Raw genomic sequence first — 19367 nt, 5'->3', positions numbered from 1 at the left:
TTCAGAGTCCTGAGCGTCTGTGTGATTTTGTAACACAACTTTTGCAGATGTGATTAGGGAGACAAAGAATATGGAATCACAAGGCTACTGCATCACTCACAACCTTAGTGTATGACAGGATGCAATTTGTAGAGGACACACTTCCCATATTCAAGAGTTACCTCAAGAGACCCGTCTGCTGTCCTCCCCTTCGCCTCTCTCGAGTTACGCTGACGGTTATCTGTTCGCGACTGTTCGTCATTGCCTGCAAGAGGAATTCAGCACCTCAGTTGATCAACAAAGACAAGACCTTCTGCCACTTAGATCTTACACGAGCACAGCAGGGAATTCAGAGTTTTCTGTATATTATTATTAACATATAACAACAGGTCTTAAACTGGAAGTGGGCCAGGAATCACTGAAGAAAATGTGATTCTCAGGGGATGATGCAGATAAAACCTCAGTGTTTAAAACCACCACAGTTTAAGAAAGACTGACTAATGACTGAAAAAAACCCCACTTCTCAAAATGATTAACCACAGAAGAGAAGTACACAATCAGCAGAGTTTAATACCTTCACATTTTTCAATGGCTTGTAAGCTTCCTAAATTATACATTACCTTCTCACAAAAAAAGACTTATTAAGCAGCACTCATACTATGAAAAAAAAAACCCATTTCAAGAAATAAGCAGAGCTGCAGAAGAAAGTATTTTAACAAATAAGTATAATGAAGCTACATACGTAAACAAATAAATATAATGAAGCTACATATGTTAGAGTGTATATAGACATTAAACTTTTTGAAGTTTTCCCATCTTACTTTTGCCTGGTCCTTTTCAATGAACACGTAAATTACAATATTATCCTGTTCTATGAAAATCAAATGTAAGATGTGCATACAGACAGCAGAATGAGTAATACAGATTTTTCTGTACCTACTAACAAACTAGAATTTGATTCCTTGATGTCCAAGTGTGATGGCACAGGCCACAGATTTGAGCCAAAGAGGCATTTTAGGAAAACAAATGATAGGAAAAACTCCCCCAACACAAGGCAGGTCAAAAGAAAGCTCAACACACCTGAAACAAACACTCCACTTAAGAGGCTGACAAAGAGAAGTCAGGAGAGGCCAGCAGGTGTGGAGTTGGAGCAGGTGAGAAAAGGAGCAGCAGTGAGTTTGCTTTAGGACTCCCACAGCCACGGAAAGGAGCCTGGTTTACCTTTGAATCCTCCGCGGCCCCTCCCGCCTTGTCCCCGGGTGCTGCCGCCGCGCCGCCGCCCGTCCCCCCTGCGCAGGTAATTGTCCCGCTCCTCCTCCGCCGGCGCCGCGGACCAATCGCTCAGCTCGTCTCTGTGATCAGACTCTGTTTCAGAAGCATTTGATGCTTCAGAATTAGTTCCTATCAAGAGGATGAAAAAAATCCAAACACGCCAGTGTAGCTTAGCATGAAATTACTATAGTAGAATGCAAAATGTATATATTTAGATTTTCTCTTCTTTTTTGTTGTTAATAGACCGTTTTGGGATGTTTTTGCCTCCCAAACTCTATAGTATACGTAATACAGAAAGATGCATAATATATATTACTTCTGCAAAAGTCAAGACAGACTAATAAAAGTTGTGTGTTTAAAGCTAAATAATTAAGTGTGCCACATGCTTAAAATTGGAGTTATCGGTATATCAACAGATTACTGAACATAGTACAAAATGTAAAAAAGTCTAGTGAAGCGTAAGTTTAATAGACTAGACTCCTTTGTATTTCTACAGCTGAAAGTTCTGAATATAACCTGTCCTGTCTCCTCTCACCACTGCAACTCATCTATGAAAAGAAAAAAAGTCCATCACGAAACAGCCTGTAACAGACTACAAAAGCAGAGAAAGTCAAAATGGTAGAAATGTATCAGATCAAATAAATGGCCATTGCGATTTTTCCAATTAACAGATCACCTTTATTGACTAAAGCTGGTTCTTTCCCCATTTTCCTCCCCCATAATCCATGTTATTAGCAAGGTGAGCATCTTCTAAAAATAGTAAGCATCACAAAAACATTAATTCTGTATTATGCAGAATGTAAGCAAAGATTTTCTTATAAAGCTCACACTACAGGCTTTTCAGTCAGGACAAACACCAGCTGACCTAGATTATGGATAATGAAGTAATAGATTGCTCTGAAGAAGCACAATCTGGAAAACTATTCATTAATGAATTATCCAAGGTTTCAAAGAGTAACATGCTATTTTGGTGCATACGGTCTTCTAGTAAAAACATAAAAGTTCAATTTAATATGAAGAAAATAGTTTTTCTGTAAATTGAACTACACAGTACTTCCAGCTATAAATATCTCTATTAGGATAGACTCACACAGGCTTAAATGAAAACTGAGACTTCACTATCAGGAATTGTTCAAAATATAGATAAAATAACAATCCTCACCCTAAGGATTTAGGGAATAACTAGATATGCCCCATAATGTAGAAGACAGAAGCAAGCTGAAAGAAGCAGGAGCACTTTGAAGGATATTCTTACAGCATAAAGCTCTGTATAATCTTCAGACATTAATACTCAATATTGACTGTATTTAACAGCTCTAATCCAGTCTTCTCCAAGAAATCACGAGCCCAGGAGGGCACTGTGAGAAGTGCAAGTGTCCCTACCTGAGGCATAGCCTGGCCCGCGCCGGCTGTGCCCGCGGTTCCGGTAGGGGCGGCTGCCGCGGCCCAGGCCCGGCCCATCGTCCGTCATGTACCCCTTGTCCTTGTCCGTACGGTTCGGGGGGGGCCTGGAAGTAGCTCCGATCTGTCGCAGTTGCTCATCAATCTGCAATCTTTCCAAACGCAGCTGGTCCACTTCCTGTGCAAACACAAGCCCAGCAAGTCACGAACAAGCACGGCTTAACCGCGTGCCTGCGTGACCGTGGAGGTACGACTGACACCGAAGGAGGCTCCAAGCATCAGCACCTTGTCATCTAAAATTCTCTCATACCTTTTCTGTGTAGCCTCCCATGGGCAGCTCCACGCGGCTCTGGCTCTTTTTCTCCTTCTTCTCTCTTCCTTCTGCAGTTCTGGCTCGCTCCTTCCTGTCCCTGGCACGGCCACCTTGCCCTGTCTGTCCCTTTCTGTCCCTCACACGACCTCCTGTCCCTTCCTCCTCCCAGCAGACTCCAGCTGACTCTCTCCCAGCTAACTCACTCTTTTTATCACACCCATAGCTGTGAGGGCAAGGCTGTTCCCATTCCTTGGTAATTAACACAGCTGCAATAGATCAGGGCAAGAGTGCCTTCAGCACTGTCTTCCCACACATGTGCACACGTGCAGGTCTCAGAAAGAAACAACACTGAAATATTGCAACTGATCATCTATTTAATACTCAAACAGCAACTCAGCTTTGAGAAGAACTTGTTTAACAGTGAGACTTTCAAATGTTCAAATCCATGTGCTACCAACACAAATCCTCCTGTGGCACCGTCGACAAGGTTAGGTTTGTTAAAAACACACATCAAGAAAAAGCACTCAGATCGGAGCACAAGCTCTTTACACTGCTGCACGTAACAAATATCAAAGTTATTAAAGAGTTGTGATGTAAGAGTACTGCTTCATAAAAAGGCACTCTGCTGTTAAACTCTACATAAAGACAATGAACAGTGTGGGGAATGGAGGAAGGATTAAAGCATGCAGAGAAGAGTGCTGTAACTCAGGCATAGAGGCACGAGCACACAGCATCCTCACCGTACACAATTAGGTAAAAGACACAGCAACACGTATTCATGGCATATCTTTGACAGGTTCAGATGTTATAATACTAATTTTTCAACAGCCTCAGAGCCTGAACAGATTATCAGCATCACACTGTTACTATCCTAAGTATTGATAGAAAAAAAATCAGAGGTAAAACAGCATTATTATACTCACCTTTAAATAATTAAGATGATAATCCAGAAGAACAGTTGCATTAGTGATGCTATCCTTGGTTCCTACAAACACAAATGGTACCATGCCCTAAAACAAAGTAACAATAGGCTTTGGTTATTGATAAGGCATTGAATTCTAAGGAGGACCACGCTTATTACTGTAAAACTTGAAAACAATTCTTACACCATGCATAAGCAAAAACGAAAAAGTGAGACAACAGTGTATTTTAATTCTGATATTGACTACACCATGTAGTCTTAGTCCCTTTATGCAAAGAGCTTTCTTAAATAAGTAGATATAGATAATTTGCATCACAAAGTCAGTATTTATTTCTCTAAACAAATGAAAAAGAGTCCATTTAGAACACATTATGTTTCCTCCCTTCAAAACAATACCACCTTTGCTGACTGCATCCATTCTCTCATACCAGCTGCTTTTGGTCTACCTGTGAGCTTTTAAAAAATAAATCAAATTAACATTGTGTCACAAAACAAAACCTGATCCTTCTTGAAGATCCACAGTTGGAAAAAAAAGCCAAAAAATATTCAAGAAAGAATTAGTACTTCAGGTGATGATTTCTAACTTACAGTTCTTCTACCCTTCAAGAATGTTAAGAGACCCAATAAATATGTGGCAAATATAAATCTGGAATTTTTAAATCTCTAATTATGACATCAGGAGACAAAACACAAAGATTAACTTGAGCAGCCAAAGGAGGTGAAAAAAAAATCTACCTAAAAGGGCGTCACTGAGTGTGGAGAACAAAGTAAACTTTAGCAACACAAGGATAATTTCTACACCAAACCTTCTGACACTAGGACAGGTCCATGCAGCATTTTGGGGGGGTGTGAGTGCAGCCCACACAGGACGAGGAGTGAACCTGACTGCTCCAGCAGCTGCAGCATCATCTGGGCAGGAGAAGCTTCACTGGGGACTGCAGACCTGAGCATCTCCAACACCCAGCTGCTGAAGGCCACGCCACTGCAGACCAGAGCCTGGCACACCTGCTGATTATCTCAAATATTGTTTTGCTGTCTCATCATTACCTCTAAAGAAGCCTTTAATTGTCACTCTACAGAACTGCATTCCAAAGGAAGGTTTGCTGCCGAAGTGAAATGATTTGAGACACAAATGTCTTAAAAATTAAAAGCAGATTATGCTGAGGTTGCCCAGGAGTTCCCAGTCTATAATTTGTTTCCACTTTCAAGGTTGTGCTTGGTTTTCTTCGCCCCTCTCTTTCTTTTGAAGACAAAAACCTTACAATTAGACCTTACACATCTACAGGAAAAATAATGTACACACAGTCCTCTGCTCCTAAGGAAGATCAACATTAACACTGACTTTCATGAGCATTAGAAATTCTTTAGCCACAGGCATTGTTGACTGAAATGTTTTATTATCTGGGGTATTTTAAGTTTCATAAATATTTTATACAACCTGATAAAGAGCAGCGAAATTTCTACTAAACTGGCATTAACTAGCTCACAGTATCAATTATTAAATGATGACAAGACAAATGATTTAAAAAGGCATTTAAGGAAATGCTTGCTGTTGCTTTTGGCAGCGGATTCAAGGTATAACAAAGCCAGCTATTAAGAATATGAGCTGGTAACCACGTCAAGCAATTTCAGCTGTACAAAAGCAGCAAAGTGCTTATTTATTGAACTTTATTTTTGTCTTCAAAGCAAAAGTACCTATGTTCAACTTAGCTGCAGCACGGAATACTGAGCAGTGCATAACAAATTTAGAGATAAAAGCAATATATATTGCTGTAACAAACAGCACCTATCTCATTTTAAAACATGAAAAGCCTGAAGATAGCCTATTATAAAACTATGGGATGTCTAAAACTGCACTTGAAACTAATGGGCAGTATTCTAGCATCTCAGTCGCATAAAAAGAACCAAATGCTGTATTCAAATTTAACTGAACTACTGTTCTACCACAAGAAGAGCTGCAATCTCCAAATTCACACATGGGAAGAGTATCTGGATTTTGTGGTTGAAATGGAGCTGCATTCAATTTACAAGTACTAACTCTTACCTGTTTAAGTCTGATCTCAGGTGTCTGTATTGCACCTGGCATGACACAACTAACACATGAAGCAGCGCAAGCAGTGCCAGTTTTAGAAATGTCATTAACAGGTGAAACAGAAGTATGAATGCTGAGCTTGACAGGTAAAAAAGACATTTAAAAAAAAAAAAAAAAAAAAGGCCAGACATACTCCCTGCAGCTATAAGTAGTGGCTCTTTTACCCTTCTGTGATTCTCCAGCCTGCAGCAATAGCAGCACCCTCTTGCTTATTAAATTAATTCCCTTTAATGCTGCAGGAATTTGTCTTCAGAAATGGAATATGACAGACAAGTGAAACTTTTAGGTCTAAATATTGACCATTTACCTTTTCAGACAGATGTAAAACCAGTAAAATAGTAAAAAAGCCGTCAGTTAATGGCTTAGCCATTCTGTACAGAAAAATGGAAATTGGATTGTGGATTTTCAGGAAGTCTTACAGTGATAAAACAGCAGAGGAAATAACTATTTAAGCAAGAACATAAGGGTTCCAGAAACCATATTTCATAGCTTACTGAAAGCAGCAAAGGTTCTTAGCTGGTACATATTTGGATTTTGAGGTAAACGAAAGGCAGTTCAGTTTGCTTTAAGCAGTTCAGTTTGCTTTAAGCACATTTCACATCTGAAATCGCAGGGAGTCTTTCTGCACTGAGATGCTGCAAAGTTTTCTGCACATTTCAACCTTGCCCCTCGATGCAGCCCCACACAGAAGTGCCTCAAATTACAACGTTTGAGACTTCATTCAGGCCCTTTACAAGGCTGACAGCCTTCCTGTGCAAACCTGGAGTTTCACAACGTTCATGCTTGGTTTTTTCATTGGGTTACAATTTACAGGCTCTTGTGAAGCTAGGTAATATTTTTTAAAAACAGAGATTTAACATAAAGCACAAGTTTTTCATTTCAACAGAAGAAATTGCTAATGAAAAATTAAACCAGGTAAAAAACCTAAGAAATCAAACTCAAAGCAGATCAAAGAATGAAACCAGCAAGTTTCATACATATGGATTTATGGCCTAGCACATGGCTGGGAAATGTCATTGCTTCCAACAGGAACAACATGAAATCTTTAAAGAAGGAGCACCACCAATAAATTTCACAAAGTGTTTTTCTAACATAGAGAAATTTATATAAAAATTCCCCTCAGCATTAATAGGAAAAGACAGAATCCATCAGAAAACATACATTAATCAACACTTTATCTTATTACCACTACAAAGATACAAGGAAGAATTTATTTTATCATTGCGTAGAATATAACCAATTAACAAAAAGAAAAAATATTAACTGAAAACCTACCTCTTCTTGTGGAATATTTTTATCATTTTCAGCCTCAATTCTCACTCTTACAACGCCAGATTTGTCCACTATCTCCTGAATCAGTTTTCCATTTTTTCCTATTACTTTTCCTAGAGGAAGAACACACAGAACATTCCACCTTTATGGTTTTTCCCCCAAACCTGAGAGTATTTCTTTGCTTTAATTAGACAAGTCTATTTAAGTACCAGAGCAAGAACTTGTCCAAAATGCCTTAATCCTGTAAAACAAAGATTTAGCTAACAAGCCACAAACTAAAATCATCACAAGCTTGTGGTGTTAACTTATGAAACACATTGATCACCGAAATATTCAAGTACCTTGAATGCTTATTTGGCTTTGCTTTGGTAAGTTTAAAATAACTTCAGGGCATTATAAACATTTCTATTTGCTTTTAAAATATCCAATCAAAACAAACAAAAAATTCTTAACATTTGCAGTAACTACTTCTTGTGTAAGCAAAACTCAGTTAATTTACAAAATTTTAGTTTTTTAATATTTACTACCAAAAATACTGTCTGAGGTAGATGCAAAATTCTCTAGAACTGAGGTTTTTGGACATTTTTGCCAATAGTTTATAAGTCACTAAAAATCCTAAGATAAAAAATAGAAATAAATTATACTCCAATGTCAGTAAGCAGACACATATCTTCTGAAGCAGACATTCTAGTGTGAGACAGGGAAAATGAAAATTTAGTTCTCTCCAATCTCAGCAAAACAGTGCGCTGTCTGCAAACTGGCAGGAAAACAAAGCTGCTTGGGATGTGATGAGGGAGGGCCACATCCTTCCATCACAGCTTTCAAGAAAAGCTTAAAAGAGTGATGCCAAAGATGCTTTCAGCACGTAACAAAAAAAATTATTTAACAAACTGCTGGAAAACTTAAAACATGATCTTTTTTCATTGGCATGTCACTAAAACAGAGGTAAAAAAACCCCAAGTGCATAACAGCTACTGTTTGTCTGACACAATTAATCCATGAAAAAGGAATTAAACACCACTTTTAGTCACAACAGACTCCTACTGCTCCTATCATGCAAAGCTATATAAATTTTCATTTTTCTTTCAACTTTTCTGACGTGAATACTTGCAGAAAACATGACAACATACGGCCAGTAAGTTCCTCAATGACAAAGACTCTTCTGAGTGTCAAAAGCTACTTCTGAGTACTTAATTTCATTCTATATTACTGGCAAATACAACAGCACCTGACTAATAAATGTAAAAAAGGCTTGGTAGTGATTTAAAAATGCAAATCACAACAAAATCTCCCAAACTTCTGCAGCTTACATCAGTTACTCCAATCAAAGTTTTTGTGAGGATGTGGATGTGGCAACACACACAAATATTTTCAAATAAAAATGTCCATACAGTCTTTAAAAAATAAATAACATCTTGGGTGGGTTTTTTCTTTGTTTGGGTATTTTGTTCAGTTTGAATTTTTAAAAATATAATTAAATAGAAGAAGGTTGTTTGCATTTTCTTTAGATTAAAAAAAAAATCAGTATATATATATCTATCTATCTACCTACCTATCTATCTATATATATATCTAAAAAAGTCTTCTGCATTTTTAAAGCAAATTACTAGGAATTTTAAAAGCCAAATTACTAAACATAGCTTATTTCAGACATAACATAGGGCTCAGCCAAAGTTATATTCTAAAGGATCCAGGTCAAGATTAAGAGCAGAAATGAAAACCTGCCAAAAAATATAATTGCTAAGTTCTAAAGAGAAACAGACTTTTAAGAACTCAAATTAAAATAATGATGGCAGGCTATCATTTTCACTTATCACCAGTAAAACCTGGAGGGAATAGGGAAGGGAAAACTACTGCTTTTAATCAATTCCAGAGCTGAGCTGCCACATGTCTTAGTACCTGTCCAACTGCAGAATTTCACACTGCTTCAGCACCAGCTTTCATACACTCCCTGACAGCCTATTAAAGCATTTGCTTTCAGGCCTATGTTATACCATGAAGTATTTTCTCTGCTCTTTTCTTATCTGCTGAATGAAATCATGTATTTTTATTTTGCTTTGTGGCATCAAAAGCTCATTAAAAGATTTCTCCATGTATACAAGGGCTGCATGTGCTCTTAAGGACTTTTTAAGTGTTTGGCAATGGAAGTATTTTAGATTTTCCTCATCACTGATGCCTAACTCCTAGTTCATCCCACAGTGCTGTTTCTAAAAACACTGTAAAAGGAAAAAAGGACAAACATAAATCAAAGAAATTATTCAAAATATACTAGGAAAATATGAGACTGCAGATTCATCTCTTGTTCAGCTGAGCTGAACACTTGACATGTTTGGGGGAAGCAAACAATTCTCTGGCTCAGTCCAGAAATTATTCTGCCTTGTACTTCAACATCAGCTTATTGCTTCTCTCTCAGCGCAGTTCTCAAAGGCAGTTTTCCTTACTAGCACAGAGGCAGCCTCCAAAACTGACATACCTACTAAATTCCTTGGGACTTGGATGACATCTTCAGCAAATTCAAGGTAACTTCTTGCCTTTTTCACCGCATCTTGATCCTACAATAAAAAGATGTGTAAGAAACAAGATTCATTTCCCCAAGGTTGTTGTTTGTTTGTTTCTTTCAGGTTATTTGCTGTAATGATAAAGAAGGGGACTCACCTCTCCATAAATATGGAATGTACAAGTATCTTCATCAAGATCAATGGCAGTCACTCCAGGGACTTTCCTGGCTTGCTGAATATTGGCACCATGAGTGCCAATGGCCAAACCCATTAGGTCTTCACGTACTACAAACTGTTCATGGAACCGTGATGCAAGTTGCCTAGAACTCTGAAGAAAAATCTAATGTCACTTTGATTGTCTCCCCAGTACACTGGAGAGAGAAATCAACAAAAATTCCAAGCCTATTTTTCAATCAGGTGCTTAGCCTACTTTTTATTTAATCAGTGCCTTTACTACACTTATTTTAGAATTCAAAAACACCATGGAGTCTCCTTCAGAAGTCTTTTAAATATTAACATAAGGCTGGCCTCTAGCTGTGTTGATACTTCTATTCTGAATTACCCTTTAATAGCTACAGCTATCAGGTGTTACTAGGTAAGACAGAACTCACAAAGTAGTAAAATAGTAACTGTGGTGACTATTAAAGCAAACCTTACGATCTGAGAAAAATCTGCACCAATTTCAACAGGTAGATGAAACCATAATAACTCAACCACTGACACAAAATTATATATAAAACAGAGCAACTGTGGATACCTACTGCACTTTAAAAATAATGAAGAATCCATGCCTATGCATGACAACACAAAAATTGTCTGAATTCAGAGAACAAATATGCTCAGAATTTAATCCAGGAATCACACATCTACTGAAACAGAAGGGTCATACTGAGCACGCACAAGCGTGAGCATAACAGAACCCAGGAAAGGAACAATAGTTTAATGCATTGTGGGTAGACAGAGAATCTCCAACTGTGATAATCTTTTAAGGAAAGAGTGTTTTCCAAGGAAGAAACAAAATAAAACCCAAGATATATAATCCTGTCCATGTTTCTGCATTGCAATCAAAGCTGTAACTACTGTCAAGACATACATGAGCACACTTCGAATTAGCAGTTTAATGTCAGCAAAATGAGACCCTACAGATGTTGAGAAAACATCAAGGACTTGCCACAACAAGCACTATACTGTTCCAGCTGAAGCGGTACTGCTTTCTGACCTGCTCCTGCTAAAGCTGTGGTAAATATCCTGTGCTACATCACTGTTTCAAAGAACTGGTTACAGTAGACAGTGGTGTAAGTATCCAAGTGTTATGAATACTCAGATACTCTGAGAGTCCTGCCAAGCACTTCAGTAGCTACATTACAGACAACGTGGAAAGCAAAAGTTATTCTTAATTGCTCACATTTCTACATTTCAACAGATAAACCAAATGCTGATTAACTCGTTGACAGTAATCTTTTACAGACAGCCAAACAAGAGGAGAGAACAGGATGACCAAGACAATGATCAGTTGCTAATTATCTATGACATGCGGAAAAAATGAAGCTACATCATCACTGAGGACCTTGGCTCTGACAGTCAGAGTTTTACTGCCTGCACGAAAACCTCATTATCTTTTCTGCAAATTATTACAGAGCGTGTTCTAGTTAAGCATCAGAAATTCAGTATTCTACTTCCCTCCAATACATTAATAAGAAACATCTATGCAAGTAATGTATTAATGCCTACACAGCAGCCATAACTGAATTCTACTTAGATACAGTAAAATACAAACCAGAATGCAAAACACTGGCTTTTTAGCATGTGAAAGACACCCCAAACAGCTAAGTCACACTCACTGGGAAAGAGAACGTAAACAATAAATAATGGGTTATTTTACTTGATGCTCTAAAAGCCATGTCTGAGAAGTAGAGCCATGCAGGTCAAGAAGATAATAGGCAAAAAGGTACAAAAAATAGAAAGAAAAAAAACTCCATTGAACGTAAGAAGCCGATCTAGTGATAACGACTCAGAGAAAAACTGCTAGAAGAAAAGAAGTGGCAGACTTTAAAAGTTCGGTGACTGTGAGACACATACAAAGGTTTATGTGATGAAAACAGTGAGCTGCTATTAATAATGCAATAAAGCCCACAGTGTTCACTCAATATTTTTTTCTGCAGATGGACATGTACAGTCTATTGGTATGCCAGTGTCTCAACAGTAATCAGCAGTATGATTTTTATTATCTGAAGCTCTTCCTTTCAACTTCGGATTAAACTGTTTTTATATTTATTCTAAGTACAAGAAACGCAAAAGCCAAAAAGAAAAATATCAGCCAAATTTGTCACACAAATTTTAACTGTATATACTTATCTCACAATCTTTATCTAAGTACTGCTTAGGTAGAAACTGAAGTTCAACAATGGTTTTCTAGTGAGAACCAAATCAAGTTTGAGACTCTCACAGCAGCAAAAAATCTCAGTGTTACAATGACAAGAAGAATCCAAGATCAGCCTGGGAAAAGAATCAATGACAGAGTTGTTGGGGCATGCATTTGTGGAGGCATGTAAAAGGAATTAGCTCTAAAGAGGCTGTTGTTCTTCCCACCTCCAAAATAATACTTTGCACTTAAGAGGTAAACTGCCCACACAACTGTCAGTTCTAGAGGATAAAGAAGAATTATTACTGAAGAGCTACAGTGGGGTGCTCAGTAAGGAACACAAATGAGGAAAAATTGGTCATCTTGAGAAAAAGCAAAACCCAAACAAACTGTGATTTCAGCTCTGAAACACAGAAATCAAGACACTAAACAGAGAACAACAGAAGTGAGAACCTCTTGTAACAGTGAGTATACCCACTGGATAAACGAGGCCTGAACATGACATCCACTGCAAACAGATGTAACCCCGGGGAAGGGGGGATGAAACCACTCTCTGCAGAAACACTGCCTGCATACACCCCTGTCAAACTGAGTTACAGTCCTTTAAGTGGTACCTCTGCTTCCTGACAATCAATTTAGAAAGTTTTTAGAAATACTGCTGTTTTTTCTCATTTGTAGATAGAAGAAAAACCATGAAGTAACGTTAGTTCTAATGTATAAAGAACCCCTTATTTCCTAGCCTACTCTTTTCCTTTTTTTTTCTTTTACCCATGGACAAGTATGACTCAAGCTCCTTGCCAGTCAACACCCACTCACCAGTCACAGGAGTATCAGAAGCTGTATCTGCTGTAAGATTATTTCCTAACATTTTATCTATAGACAAACTTATCCCTTCATACATTCTACCAACATGAGTTTTCACCCTTTCCATCTCATTTCCGCTGTGTTATTTTGCTAGATCCAGTTCTAGTCCTATCAGTATCATGATGTATTTACTCCCATTTATTTTTAAAGCTACTAAATATGTGGCATTATTTGTGCAATGACGGCTAACTACTTTATGCTTCAAAATATGAACGAAATACATGTGGTATATGTGTGTCTACATGTCTGTATTAAATCCCCCACAAAATCCTGCTGATAAAAATGAGTCTTTGAAAGAACAGGCCCTGTAACTGTAAATGTCTTTGTTGGATGACACTTCCATCTGCCTTTTTTACCACCTAGATTATTATCAGCACATCATTACTTTCACCTCAATGCAAGTCCTACCAGCTAAGAAACGCACGTGGGACTTTTTAAATTTTATTGTATTTCACTCAAATTACTTCAGGGAAAACAACCAACGTACCTCCAGCTGTTTGCTGGCTTCTTCATTCCTCAGGATCAGGGATAACTTGGTGCGAAGACTCCGAAAGTGCATGTCAATCAGCATGTTGGCCCGCTTTGTGGTTACATCGTTGATTGACTGAATTATTAACAAACAGAACAGAGCTTTACACGTGGACTCTGGAAACAAACCACTGCCAACGATACAGTAAAATGTCTGTACTTACCAAAATAATAAGCTGGTGGTTTTCAGAATCATATGTTACAGAAAAAGCTCCAACTGCCTTTTTGAAGTCCTTATGTGCAGATTCTTTGGCACACCTAGGAATAAAAATGTAACAAAGTTAAAAATAGCAACCACTGCATTTATGGTTAACAGCCAAAAAGTATAATTCCTTAACACAAAGAATGTAAATCAAGATTTCCAAGCTGTCCCTTTCAAAGCAGGTGTTATTTTATTCCATTATCACTTATTTTACTCATTTTTCTTTCGTTTACATGAGTAGGATTACAAATATTTCAGAAATTTTCTGTATGTATATCTGTGAAATGACAAGTTAAGCAAAACTACATTAAAAAGCTCAAATCACTGTAATCAGCAAGTTCAAGATTTCAAACACATCATGAACCATTAAAATGTGTGATTTCATCGTAACCCCTGCAGCATTCCAATGACCTTATGCTGATCTCAGGCCGCGCTTGGCTTCTCCAGGTTTCCTGTGTCCACTCACCACCAAGTGAACCTGTGTATGCTGTAACACTAACTTCAGCAAGTTTTAGTCTAACCTGAATTTATAACTCATTCCACACTGAGGCAGTAACATGCATCTCAAGGAAAGCAGAAAGTTACCCGAAGGTAAACAAGGGGAGTCAGTATTAATCTGATTCTTAGAGCTATATCTATATGAGAAAAATATGTCCAAGGTGTAGGAGAAAGCCAGCTGGTTTTGTATCATACTCTGGGAGGTTTCATTATTGTTTAACTATTCCCAGAACCATCACCAAATAATAAAAACTGATTAAGAATGGATTCAGATTAACCTGTGCACATCACTGAACAGCTCTAAGAGTAAAAATCTAAATCTGTACCACACACAAAACCTTAAAATTTTGAAGAAAGTGTTTCTTCCTCCAGGACTAAATGCTATTCGAAAATCATCTTTTCTATTTTTGAAGTACAACCATATCAATATTTGTATTTTTTACATTCTTATATTTCAGTTAAAGTAGTAAAAAGCATTTTAATTTCGCTTGTCTCAGGCTTAAGAAGTTACCCATATTCTGAAACAAGTTATAAAGAAACGCTTGTACTTACATTTGCCTTAAATCTTCAGGAACTGCCAGTTTGATTTTGTGAAAAGTATCTTTTGTTGCGGGTTTATTGGGGTTCACAGATCTCAAACGCTCAATTGTGACGATTTCGTTGTATGTAGCATCACAGGCTGCATATTCTATTACGTAGAACTGATATAAAAATAATAAAATCATCCAAGCCACATATTTTATGACATGAGTGAGCATTACACTATTAAGGAAAAGGCACTGGTGTTAACTGTACATGTCAAATTTAACTTCTCAGGCTCAGGTTAATGGTAATTGCAACTGTCCTACTCAAGAAATTCTTAAAAAATGAAGAGATATTAGTTCAAACCACAGTGAACATCAGTATATAAAAAGAAAACAAAGAAGAAAGTGTAAGTAAATACAAAATATATATATATGTATATATGCATACTCCTACCTCACCCTTTATCATTCTCACTTTAGCCAACCACCAACAGCAGGGTTCTTTTTCATTTGCCCTGGAATAAACCTGAACAAAATACATACATTATATTCTTAAAAGACATCACAAAAGCTGACACTAATATGATCAGGAACTCCACAGGAACAAAATGCAGCAAAGCACCTTAGTACATAAAGTATCTGGGCACAACACAGAAAGCATGGAACAGCAAGATTGTACAGATAAATAATAATAAATAGTACAGTGTCCAATCTACTGCTTCAGTCTTGCGTGCAGTCAAAAGAGATAATTCAGACTTTTACACCTATTAATATTAATAAACAGTATTTCTAATTGTGTGTAGGTCTGATGAGGTCCTACCTGTGGGTGACAGGGAGGTCACACATCTACACCTCTTTAGCACATATATGCTATCAGCCACATCCAATCACAGAAGTTTTGCCATTTTCTTATCTTTCAAATTAAAAACTTACGGAGCATGCAAGCAAAATGCAATCGTGAAATTTCTTTAAATTCATTACAAAAATAAATGTATACAATTTTACAAAATAAGGAGGTTTTAGGAACACGCTGCTTTCAAGTCCATCTCTTTGCATATATATTCAAGTATTTACATATACACGTATATTTCCATGCTTTTATGTATACACACATAAAATGCAAATTATCTGATTCAGCTTGAAGCTCTGGTAATAGAGACATTACCTTACAACTTAAGAACAACAGTTCATCACCTATTTCTGAACTAATCCAGCCCTACAAAGGACTGATCTGTAATCAATGCAACACTGATCATGTTTGTAAATCAGCCTATTTGTAACTCCCATGGAGGTCACGATACATGGAATTTTACAGGGCCTTTGGTGGCACATGGAATTTGCATGGTTTACTACTGCCAAACTCTGGGTTTGGTGATGTGCCTGATCTGTACTGATCTGTACTGATGTGTTTTCTGTAGTACTTGGAATCAAAAGGCTGGAAGCCAATGGAAGCAAACCTTCCAGTGGCTTGGCTGATGTTTTTCACCATGAGTTCTCTCACTTCCCGAGACAAGAGCTGTTAATGGAGCATACACACCTCTACTTCATCACTTTCATTGATGTCTTTATTATAGCCTGCAGGTGGTGGGAACCTCACATCATGGAATGGGATTTGTCTCTCTGGTTGCCAGCTGCAAACAAAACCACAGTGAACTGTCTAAATATTTTCATCTTCTCTGTAAGCAGAAATCAAACATTGTTAATTCATTAATTTTACAGTTTCAAATTCTGTGGAGCTTTTGTGCATGTATGTATTAAAGGTAATGTGATCCAATAGTAAGAAAAAAACACATCTAAATGACAATTAAGCATCTTCAGTGAAACCCTGATGCCACCTGCAGTCTTTTGAAACCTCTAGCAGAAGTTCTTCTTCAATTTATAGGTATGGTTTTTAACCCAACACTAGAAACAGAGATTTAAAAAACATGTCATAACACATTTTGAAGGAAGTGAAGGACATTTCCTTGAAAACAAGCCTGGTATCTTCTTTTTCTTTGGTTCTACTACAGGTTATGAAAAGTTGATCAGGATCCAGTCTGAATACAGTTTTAATTTTCAGTTCCTTTAATGGAGACTGGATAAATTTGGTTTCTAGATCAGAAAATTGGTATTCATGACTTATCTATAGAAGAAATTTTGTAATAATGTAATCTTCTAAAACTAAGGCAAGACATTTACACGAGAAAGAGTCAATGATGGTACAACTGTTGACTTACTCAAACATGGGTTGCACTTGAAAGTATTTAAGCCATTAAAAGCCTTTATATAGAAATGTCACTAAATAGTAGATACTAAATGTAACTTTAAAACATGCCAGCAGCATGTTTAGTGTATCTAATATACACTACTCCACACTAAGCCATATTTATGCCAATCAAATGCAAGGCTGATACTCTGTCATTTACAGGTACAACACCAGCAATACACTTACTTGTTTTCAAATGAAACTGTTATTGAATCTTCATGCACATCCTTTACAAATGCCTGTGAAGGAAACAAAGTATGATTATGGTATGCTTAGGGACACTTTCAAAAATAATTTTAAGGCTGTAAAACCTCTCCTTTTCACAAATATTAACGAATCTCACAATAAAAGTACGTTTTAAAGTCAGCCTTTTTAATTTTGCAGTAGACTTATATAAAGCACATACTGAAAGCTGATAACCTCCTTGGGCTCATGACCACCAGTGCACTGATAACATAACCAGAAAGCCTCAGATACGAAGATGTTATTTCTACTTTTTAGAAGCAACAGGGAAGGTTAATAAGAAATGACCAGATAGTTCAAGAGTGTGAAACGTTTAATTTTATAATCACAATTAATGTATAGACAAGCATAGAAATTAAGCATCAGTATTCCTCAAAAAACAAATGAAACCAAAGCCCATAAAATGCCCAGGTCCTGTCTCTTCCCTTTACCTCAAAGTCCATTTGAACATTGCACTAACAAAAACACACCTATATCCATTTCAGCAGAATCTTCCCCATACTTACTTCACCACACTAAGTCTGCAGAGCACAAACCTGCCCTGGGGTCTTCTTTTCCTTTTTTCCTGGGGAATGGACAGCAGTTGTGCTCTCCATGCCACCACAAAGCAGAAGCCAGAACCAGAATTCAGCACTGAGGGTTCCTCCTGCCTTATGCACTCCACTGACTGATTTTGATTTGATCAACATTCAGCTTAAAACCCTAAATGTGTCCCCATTCCCCATCTACAAAACAGCAAGACCAGTACTCAAACATTTTGCCATTTACCAATGAAAATATTTTTCTTAGCCTGAAACAATGGAGGTCACAGGTTAACCAGGGATGAAAAGATTGTGGTGGTTTTTTTTTTTTTTTTTTTTTTTTTTTTTTTGTTTTTTAAAATACCTCTATGAACTTCTGAAACAAGCTGCTAAAGTTCTGAGTATACCACTAATATTAGTCCACAGATAGTATCACGGCAAGGTAGGTAGATAAAAGCCCAAGAACAAGAAAGAATAGAGAAGTTTGTTCTACTAATGGAGATCCACCTTAGTAGATTAAAAAAAATTGCCTTTTAATTTATGGCCTCAGTAAATTGAAAATAATTTAGGAGCAACTGCCACTTCTGTAGAAGAATTAGTTAATGAAGTATGGAACATTTTATTATTATACATTTTATTATTCTTGCCCTTGCAGGTTTCCAAGACAAGAAGAGATCTTATCTCTCACAAGAAGGAAAGAGTCTCTCTTATATAGAACCCAAATGGTTTTCAAAAAAATCCTTTTGCTATTTTTGCTTTATAAAGTATTCCAAACTCTTTCCTGAGTTGCAGCAGTATCTGAGTATCAAAGGTGAGCAACACCTGACGACTAATCCAGAGCTCCAAGAAGTGGCTATACTAAAATTAAGCGGTACATGCACATGAATGTCATCACTCAGAGTCATTCAGTACGAGGAAGAAACCATCCCAGTTGATAACTGAAACACAACCGATGTCACTGTGAATAGAAGTCAAAGGAAAGCCACAGTGACAACAGCAAGAAGTTATTTTGCACCTTGCTCACCCCTCAGTATTCTTAAGAACAGGACTTTATTATTGCCAGCAAGCCAAGGAGACTTAAAAAAGCCTCCAAATGTATTTGCATAATTATGAATTTCAAAATTCCATATTCCTTCAAAGGGGATTACAAGCACAGCTGATGCTTTTCAATGACATGGTATAAAGAGGACTTAAGACCACATCTCAAGATCATGCTCATAGCAGTAAAGAAATGGTATTTACAGAAAGAGGCAACAGAGCTCTCAGTTGATCATTATGGATACTGAACATTTAGCTTATGTTTCATATTGTGGTGCATTCTGAAAGAAGATTCCAGAACCGGATATGCATTCAAACAATACAATGGCAGTCCTGACTCATTTCACAACACTACACACATCACCTTCAAAGGCTTCACCCACATTTCTTCCAATGGTTGTACTGTACAACTTAGAAGCACCTACTCTTACCAGGTGCACCTGAAATGGATGCCTTTAGTATCTGAAAAACACTGTGATCACTGCCAGATATTAGGAATGGCTCCTCTGTGCCACAGACTAGACAAGGATTAATAGTAATACTTGAGTATGTAAAAGGAGAGATTATTTTACAAAGTAAATTCAACAGAAATG

At 37.3% G+C, this 19367-nt stretch overlaps 1 protein-coding gene across 4 annotated transcripts in view; it reads right to left on the bottom strand.

Annotated features, from left to right (window-relative positions):
- The window catches only part of FMR1 (fragile X messenger ribonucleoprotein 1), a 29841-nt gene that overhangs the window by 4305 nt on the left and 6169 nt on the right, over positions 1–19367 (bottom strand). For 3 of the 4 annotated variants that reach the window (XM_040083940.2, XM_040083942.2, XM_040083943.2), the window contains 13 exons: positions 17159–17211; positions 16265–16358; positions 15182–15253; positions 14756–14904; positions 13668–13761; positions 13463–13579; positions 9907–10077; positions 9725–9803; positions 7255–7364; positions 3889–3975; positions 2635–2830; positions 1201–1380; positions 162–244 (listed from right to left, as the gene is read on the bottom strand). In XM_040083940.2, the coding sequence (XP_039939874.1) occupies positions 162–244; positions 1201–1380; positions 2635–2830; positions 3889–3975; positions 7255–7364; positions 9725–9803; positions 9907–10077; positions 13463–13579; positions 13668–13761; positions 14756–14904; positions 15182–15253; positions 16265–16358; positions 17159–17211 (1485 nt within the window). The remainder of the gene's footprint in view (positions 1–161; positions 245–1200; positions 1381–2634; positions 2831–3888; positions 3976–7254; positions 7365–9724; positions 9804–9906; positions 10078–13462; positions 13580–13667; positions 13762–14755; positions 14905–15181; positions 15254–16264; positions 16359–17158; positions 17212–19367) is intronic. The other variant, XM_040083941.2, reaches the window with a different exon arrangement.

Source organism: Hirundo rustica, chromosome 21, assembly GCF_015227805.2.
Source record: "Hirundo rustica isolate bHirRus1 chromosome 21, bHirRus1.pri.v3, whole genome shotgun sequence".
In the NCBI taxonomy this organism is placed as follows: domain Eukaryota; kingdom Metazoa; phylum Chordata; class Aves; order Passeriformes; family Hirundinidae; genus Hirundo; species Hirundo rustica.
The sequence above is the reverse complement of the archived record's forward strand: the minus strand, read 5'-3'. Positions and strand labels throughout refer to the sequence as shown.